The sequence below is a fragment of the Ursus arctos genome, unplaced genomic scaffold (assembly GCF_023065955.2).
Source record: "Ursus arctos isolate Adak ecotype North America unplaced genomic scaffold, UrsArc2.0 scaffold_4, whole genome shotgun sequence".
NCBI classification, from domain to species: Eukaryota; Metazoa; Chordata; class Mammalia; order Carnivora; family Ursidae; genus Ursus; species Ursus arctos.
This window is the reverse complement of record NW_026623056.1, coordinates 38,327,906-38,336,819: the sequence shown is the minus strand read 5'-3', so window position 1 is coordinate 38,336,819 and position 8,914 is coordinate 38,327,906. Positions and strand designations below refer to the sequence as shown.

The 8,914-nt window shown below is 41.5% G+C and overlaps 1 protein-coding gene across 6 annotated transcripts in view; it reads left to right on the top strand.

Moving 5' to 3' along the window:
* The first annotated feature begins 6,020 nt into the window (after positions 1-6,020).
* The window catches only part of GRAMD1C (GRAM domain containing 1C), an 86,794-nt gene continuing 83,900 nt past the window's right edge, over positions 6,021-8,914 (top strand). For 4 of the 6 annotated variants that reach the window (XM_044382053.3, XM_026493545.4, XM_048215089.2 and 1 more), the window contains exon 1: positions 6,021-6,146. In XM_044382053.3, coding sequence (XP_044237988.1) covers positions 6,120-6,146 — 27 coding nt within the window. In that variant the 5' untranslated portion in view covers positions 6,021-6,119. The remainder of the gene's footprint in view (positions 6,147-8,914) is intronic. The other 2 variants (XM_048215090.2, XM_048215091.2) reach the window with 2 other exon arrangements.

Genomic DNA, 8,914 nt, shown 5'->3' with positions numbered 1-8,914 from the left:
AAGCTTAGTATTTTTCACTTGTCTTTCACACTCGTATAACCTTACATTGCCTCTGACTCAGTTTGGATTCCATGGACAATCATTACTGACACACACGCATGCACACTCATCTCCCTTGCTCCCCTCTTGCTTTAGTATATTCGCCTGGTAAACTTCAACTCTAATGAAATCCAGCTCAGCCCTTTCTGTGATTATACTAGTGCAACTGCAGAAAAACACACACCTGCACAGGCTGGTTTGGCTTTATTTTGACAGGTTGTAACAGTTCTTAATTTTATGAAATAAGGAAAGTTGAAGAGTAGTATAAAGATTTCCCATATACCCTTGACTCACATTCCCCAATTATTAACATTTCTGTGTTTGCTTTATTTGCTTAACTAATCTCTCTCTCTCTGCACACACTTTTTTTCTGAGTCATTTGAGAGTGAGTTAAACCTAAGTACATGACTTCAACATAAATAAATATACAACAGTATATTCCCGCAAACAAGGACATTCTCACTGTAGTATTTTAGTAATTTCAAAAATGGAAATTCATATTGAACAAATACTATCACCTCATCTGTAGACTTTATTCAAAGTTTTCCAGTTGTCCCAATAATGTCCTTTATAGAGAAAAAAAAATCCGGTTCAGGATCCAATCCGAGAGCATACCCTGTAGTTAGAGTTAGTTGCCGTATGTCTTTCATCTTCTTTAGTTGCCATATGTCTTTCATCTTCTTTAATATGGAGCAATAGTATACTTTCTATGGCTTTTAAGAGCTTGATATTTCTGAAGAATTTAAGTCAATTATTTGTAGAACGTCCCCCAACTTAAATTTGTCTTATGTTTTCTCTTGGCTAGGTTCATAGCATGCACATTTGATACTATCTGTAGTTTTGCACCTCACTTTTGTTCTTTAACAATATATTTTGTAGATCTTTCTATAATCAGCAAAGAGTTTCCTTATTTTTTTGACCATTATTTCTTCAAATATTCTTTCTGTCTCTTTCTCTCTCTCCTTTCCTTCTGAGACGTCCATTGTATGTATGTTGGTCCATTTGATGGTGCCACAGATCCCTCAGATTCTGCTCATTTTTTCTTTCTGCTCCTCAGAAATGATAACCTCAATTGACCTATCTTTAAGTGTGCTGACTCTGCTGGCTCAAATCTGCTATTGAATCACTCTAGTGAAATTTTCATTTCTGTGATTGTACTTTTCAACTCCAGAGGTCCTATGTGGTCCCTTTCATAATTTCTTTATTGATAGTCTTTATTGGGTGAGACATTGTTCTCATAGTTTCCACGTTTGTATATAGTTTCCTTTAGTTCTTGGAGCATATATAAAATAGTTGATTCAAAGTTTTGTCTGTTCAGTGTCTGGGCTTTATTAGGGACAGTTTTGATTAACTTTTCCTGTACATGGGCCATGATTTCTTGTTTCTTCTTACAGAAGCCTTGTAATTTTTTTTGAAAACTAGACATTTTGAATATTATAATGTGGCTACTCTGGGAAATCAGATTGCCCCCCCTTCCCAGAGTTTGTTGTTGTTCCTCATTCCAGTACTTCTTGTTTTTGTTATTGTGATAAAAGATACATAAGGTAAAGTTACCATTTTACCCATTTTCAGTGTGCAGTTCAGTGCCATTAAGTACATTCATGTTGCTGTGCCATCGTCACCACTGTCCCCCTTCAGGACTTCTTCATCTTTCCAAACTGAAGCTCCATACCTCTTAGACAATAGCTCCCCATTCTGCCCTTCCTCTAGCCACTTGAAACCACCATTCTATTTTCTGGCTCTATAAATTTGACTACTCATAAGTTGAACTAATTTTGTAAATTTATGCTCTTCATCATGTGTGGCCATAGAAATCTCTGTTCTGTTATTTTAGTGGTCAGCTAGTGATTTGACAGAGATTTTTAAACTCCAAAAACTGAAAGAAGGAAGGAAGGAAGGAAGGAAGGAAGGAAGGAAGGAAGGAAGGAAGGAAGGAAAAGAAAGAAAGAAAGAAAGAAAGAAAGAAAGAAAGAAAGAAAGAAGAGAGAGAGAGAAAGAAAGAAAAGAAAGAAAGAAAGAAAGAAAAGAAAGAAAGAAAGAAAGAAAGAAAGAAAGAAAGAAAGAAAGAAAGATCCATCCGTAGTCTCTGCAGGTGGTGCTTTGGCCTGCCTACAACATTCATTCTGGCAGTTTACAGCTCAGACTTGCTTTGCCTTCCTGCTGTGCAGAGCCTCATGGCAAGAGTTTAGGGCCTTCTTAGGTCACTTCTGTGCATGCTTCTGTGCATGTGTGTGACTTTCTAGATTCCCTGGAATTTGGAGGAGCTTTTCAAAGACCTCACTCCCCAGCCTTTCCTCCCAAACTTTTCAGATAGCCCACTGTTTGCCTCAACTGTTTTCCTTTGCTCCCAGTTGCAGTGGCTAATTCATTTGTTTGCTACCAGCCCTCCCCTTTAAGGTGTCTGTCCCACCCTGCGAGAGTTGTGAGTTAGGTGAAATAAAGGCAAAACATTGAGTTGTCCTTCAGGGAGCCACCAGACAGGTCAAAGCAAGCAACCCCAATTCTTTATAAGTTCTGTGCTACCCCTTCCAAGGCTAGGAACTTGAACCAGGAATGTGGGCTGTTGTGGAGTGGGGGATGGTAGCAGAGTAAAAGAAAATGTCACAAAGCTCTCTTACTGAGACCCAGCTGGTTTTTGTTTTGTTTTTGTTTTTGTTTAGAGAGAGGGAGAGGCAGGGGGAAGAGCAGAGGGAGAGAAGAGAGTGAATCTTAAGCAGGCCACATGCCTAGCACAGAGCCCAATGAGGGGCTGGATCTCACAACACTGAGCTCATGGCCTGAGCCAAAATTGAGTTGGACGCTTAACCACTTAACCAAATGAACCACCCAGGCACTCCTGCCTTTTCTATGGTTAGGTATTTTAATAAATCATATGTAGAAGGTGGGAGGAACAAAGTGCAGTGAAAACTGTGACTGACAGAGAAGCAGCAGTGACTCCAATAGCCAGCACGGGGGGGTATTTGGTCCTTTTTGTGGTTTGAACCATGTCCACATTTTTTCTCTGTTGACATGATTATGGACTGGACTTATTTTGGTCTTGCTCTATCATGGTCGTAGAGTGGCTTTTTAAAAACACTGGTGTTACGTGTGACTTTTTGTGTTCAACAGACCACTGTGGCCTGCTAGGAGTACCTGCCATCTCCCGGCTGTCAGGGATTACTGAGAAGCGATCTCAAAACAACTTGCACAGACTCAACTCTTTGCATCTATTCACTTACCTGCCCTTGTGACATATATTCTTTGGTGATACTAAGGATGACCAGTCCACGTTCCTATTCTAGGCCCGCCCATTCATTTGCACAGCAGATCCTACCCCTTTATCCATTCAAGATCTTCACTCCAGCAGCCCTCTCTACCTCTCCAGCATCCGAAATTTTACTTCTCTATTGGATCACTCCCATGAGTATTCAAATATGCTGCTGTTGTTCCCATCTTAGAAAAAACAAATAAAAATTTGAAAATGAAGCAAAAGAACAAATCCTCCTTTGACCCTAAATCTCCCCTCTAGCTACCACTCGATTTCACTGCCTCATTTAGAGCAAGACTCTTCCAAGTAGTTGTTTATACATACTGCCTTCTACTCCCTTTCCTTTTCTCTTGAATCTCCTCTGTACCAAAATTGTTCTTGTTAAGGTCACTAATGATCTCCAGATTGCTAAATACAGAGCGATACAGAACTATTCTCAGTTCTCACCCTACTTGACCTGTTAGCAATATCTGACATCTCTGATTTTTTCATCCTCCTTGAAATACTTTATTTGGCATCAGGCTGAGGTTTTTACCTCACTGGCTATTCCTTTGTAGTCTTTGCTGTTTCCTCTTTATCTCCTCAACTTCTAAGTCTATATTTAAAAACTATGTCATCCTTGGGTGCCTGGTTGGCTCAGCTGGTTAAGCGTCTGCCCTTCAGCTCAGGTCATGATCCCAGGATCCCAGAATCCTGAATCAAGCCCCACGTAGGGCTCTCTGATCAGTGGGGAGCCTGCTTCTACCTCTCCCTCTGCCTGCCACTCCCCCTGCTCATGCTCTCTCTCTGTCAAATAAATAAATAAAATCTTTTTTTAAAAAATAAAATCTACGTCATCCTTTAAAAGTTGGGTCTAAAACCTAAATAATGATTCACCTAGCCCAACCCTGGATCGTTATTCTCATTTTTTTCCTCCTTTACAAATACTTTAAACCATTTAGTGGGGTGGCACTGTGAGGGGTTTTAGAATCTGAGCAGAGTAAGAAGGGTGTACATACAGAATGCAGTGACCACGATTCCCGGGCAACGGGTGTTAGGGTGGGATGGATGAAGAGGGAGTCTGTGCAGGGGGCATTTAATATTGCACATTGAAGGAGATATGGTAACAAATGGTAACATGTGATCTGGGGCTAGATTCTCTTACTACAGAGGATATCACTGGGATAATTGGTTGAATTTTAATGTAGTGTGAGAATTAGAAGAGAGTAATATAATATTAATTTCCCAATTTTGTTTGTCATATTATGATTGTTGGGGAGAAACACTCATCTCAGTATTCAGAATTGATAGGGCACACTGTTGATTATTTTCAAATTGCTCAGGGAAAAGCTTATTGTAACATATTTGCAACTTTTCTGTAAGTTTGAATTGTTTCAAAATTTAAAAATTTTAAATAGTTTTAAAATATTTTACATAATAACCACATTCATCTCGTACCATTAAAAAAATTTTGGCAATATTAAATTCTTTCAATCCAAAGTAGAGTTCTTGGCATGACTTCAATTCGAAAAATAGGCATTTTTGATTCAGCCTACTCTTGTACACAACATTGAAGGAAAACACAATTTATGCTAAGTTTTGCAGGACAAAGACAAGAGCATATCCCTTCTTGATTACCTTATTTGGTAATTATTCTTTAACATGTAATACATTTTTAAAAAATATGCAGTATCTGACTTTTCGTGAAAGTGGATTTGACTCTCCCTCTGCAACTTTACATTATGATTATTTTCAAACATACAGAAATAGAAAGAGTACAGCTGAATAGTGGTATACCTTCCACATAGATGGAATAATTGTTAACATTTTGCTATTTTGCTCTTTCTTCTTTTATCTATTGTCTTAGTTTGTATAGGCTGTTAGAACAACAGATACCATAGGTTAGGTGGCTTAAACAACAACATTTCTAACGGTTCTGGAGTCTAGGAAGTCCAGGCTTGAGACACCTGCAGATTCTGTGTCTGGTGGGAACCCACATCCTGTTCATAGACTGCAGTATTCTTACAGTGTCCACATATGGTGGAGGGGGATTACGTGTCAACATATGAATTTGGGGAGGACACCTTCAGCCTATGGTATCTATATTTGTTGAAGGATTTGAAATCAAGTTGCAGGCATCATGACATGTCACTCCTAAATACCTGAGCACGAATTTTTTGAGAATAAAGACATTCTCCAATATCTCCACAAAGTATTAGTTATTCACAAATGAATATCAATAACTTTATCCACAAATTGTAACTTCTTCCATAACACTAACTTTCACATATATTTCATATTTGATATTCCTCAATTGCTCTAGAATGTCTTTTATAGCTGTTCTTTTGGAAGGGAGGGAACCAGGCTCTGCAACACTCAATAGCTTTTAATGAGTAACTTCAAGCCCTTATTTGAAGGAACAAGACTGTCACGCAATTCACTATTTTGCACATTGGAGCAGAGTACGTATTGTGAGAAAGAGAGGGGAAGGGGTGCTTTCTGAAGAGTGACTTGTGCCCGGAAGTCATTTCACCACAGGCACGGGAGTTTGAGATTGGGAGGTAGGTAAGGACGGGGCCTCATCTTGATCCCTAGTAAGGACTGGACTCCAGGCTGACAAAGTAACATTACATCCTTACGAGTTAGCCAAAGGCAACTGCCGCCAGAGGGCGCAAGACACGCCGCCAGGACCCCAGGTGGCCCTCGAAGATCTGGCTGCGGGGGCGCGCGGGGCCCAGAGTCCAGAGCGCGCGCCGGGGAGGTGGAGTGGGGGTCGGCGCGGGGCGCGCGCGGGGCCGCCCCCTCCTCGCGCGGGGCGCGCGTGCGCGGTTCCGCTGCGGCGGAGGGAGCCGCGATGGAGGGCGCGTTGACTGTCCGCCAGGTAAGCGGCGCCTCGCTTGGGGCGGCTTCCCTAGGGTGGCTGGACCGGCAGTTTTCTTCACGATAGTGGTTTGAACCCTCTCAAATTATGATAATTAATTCCTCCCTTCCCTTATCTTGGTGCTCTTTGGAGTAATTTGGAAAGTTGTTACCGAGGAAACGGTTTCCTGTGCTTCCTACGAGCCTTCCCCTCCGGGCGACGGTGGAACATCTGCTTCTCTGTGGGCGCGGAGAGCTGGAATTTGGTTCCGAAAGTCCTAGTTCAGACGTCTCAGCCTCAGGCCCCACTGACCCAGGCTCAGTGGTCGCGATTCTGACCCAACATCGCGTCGATCCAGTCTCACCCGCTTCCCCTATCAGCTCTTGAATAAAGGGCCCAGAACTCGAGTTTAAATCACTGTGCTGTCAACCAAGCTTTTGGTTTCAACTAGTTTTGTTATTTGTTTACTGCCTTATTTGGTAAACGGAAGAACTTGCTGGTCAATCTTGGGGTGAAGGCCTACGTTTGTTGCAGGAGTACCTGCATTTCTGAACACGATGCTCATTACTTTTATATTGGTTGTGTGTATCGATTTTACTTTTAGAGAATTGCAATCAGTGCGATACCTTTTATTTGAGAGGCATTTTACAATTTACACAATTGTAGAGGCATTCAAATAATTGTTGAATGAACAAATGAATGTACTATTTCAATTGATTCTCAAGTCATTACTATGAAATAGTCATGATAGATATTAATGAACCCAATCAGTTATTTATTCACCCCAGTCGCTGCCACTGGGTGTTGAGATAAGATGGTGAGCAACAGAGACATGATCCCTGCTCTCAATGAATTTATAAACCAGAGAGAGTTATTACCCCTACTATAGAGTGGAGAAAATAGATTTAGACTAACTGCCAAGATCACACAATCAATAAGTTAAAGAGGTAGGATCCTATTGCAGGCACTCTATAAAGCCAGAATGAACCTCCCCCTACCCCCCCCCCCCCCCGAATTTGATTTGGGTATAGAATGATCACACACACACACACACACACACACACACACACACACACACACCATGAGTGTATGAAAAGGCTATTACTTATATATAATGTCTTATTAAATACTTACATAAGAAAAGTGAAGAGCAGGACAGCCTTCTCAAGCAGATCCAAAATGACTTAAAAGGGCAAGGAAAGGAAGCCAGATCTGGGTTTTTATTGAGGTTAAAACTGGGATCAGGGTGAGGGTTCGTTCCTCTGTGTGTACTAGGGTTTGCTTGGTTTGACGCTCTCACCCACACCAAAGGTAAGATCACCCATGCTTTCTTACCAGCTTGCCCATTTGAGGGATAGAAGAGGAAGAGGAGGGGCTTAATAGCTGTCAGCAGGCAAACATAAAAAAATTGAATGAGACTCCTTTCTATAATTCACCCCGCATGTTTGGCTAATGACTGAAATGTACTATTTTTCATTTAGTTTTTGAAGTTTTATAAGTAAGCCGTCATGAATGTCTATGAGGCCTGCAGCCTGTGCCCAGTAGGAAGATGAAAGTTCCATTGAATGCCTTGTTCAAGAGCCCAACCTTGTATTTTGAGAAATAAAATGAGTGCCTTGGTCACCGTTAGTAATGTCTGGATAGGGATAACAGGGATAGGAGTGTCTTGGTGAGGCCTTTTATTATGGCTTTTGTGTATGTAGAGACATGTGTGATCCTGATTTATTTTGAATATCTGTGAAACAAGAGATTTCCAGAGTTCTTTATCCCTAAAGGGTGCAGCTCTTAGAAAGTGCTCCAAGAGTCTGTAAAAATGTGCAGATGGAGCCCATTGTTGGCCCAAACATCCAGTAAGATGACTGTGGGAAGTTCGGCCAGTTGTGCTGACCTTTGGGTCCTTACCTTTATCAAGGACACCTTGGTTAAGGGGTGAATAGCAGTAAATATCTTGTGGGCTTCATTGTGTGTAATGGTGGTGATGCTGTCCACTGAGTGGAAAGTTTGTCTATCGAACTTCGGTTGAACTCAAGTCACTCCTCAGGTTTTCAAGGGGTCCAGAAAAGTGGTAACCTCTTCCAGCACATGACATCTGACAAAAGAATGAGGATGGGGGAGAGCATGTCCTCCTGCAGGTGAGATATGTCATGGGGCCCAGATTTGGTTTTATCCTGTAGCAAGGAGGCCTTGGTGGTTGTGCTGAGCTGCAAGGTGTTGCTTTTAGGACCCAAGGCATGAACAGCTGGGTGTGAAGGATCACAGGCACAGGTCTTGTAGATCTTCTGTTTCCAGGAGAGTCCTTATGCTGTCAGTAACTGCTGCTCTAATGGCATATACTGTAGGGCTAGGGAGATAGTTTCTTGCATCAGAAGCCTATGGACAACTTACAGACACTGTGGGTGGTCCAGAGACTCCAGGAATCATGGAAAGAAGCTGCTAAAGTCTCTATGGTGAAGAATTCTTTGTGTGTATGTGTGTGTGTGTTTGGGGGGGAGGGGAATAGCACTAATGGGAGTGTCTGTTATAATTTTGACAAGTATTAGAATCATTTTTGGGAGGGGTCCTTATTCAGCATGACTCATTTGCAAGTAACAGTGTAGATAAGCTTAAGTAAAATTTGTAAATGAGGAATGTATTCTCCAGACCCCCAAAATGCCTAGTAAGTGTTGAGCCTGTTTTAATGTTGTGGGTGCTGAGAGGGTTTTCTTGACATTGTTAGGGGTGGAGAGGCCCTTGGTTTACCAAATAATTTTCAGGAATTTATCTAAGGTGGCAGTCCTTATGCTGTGTTT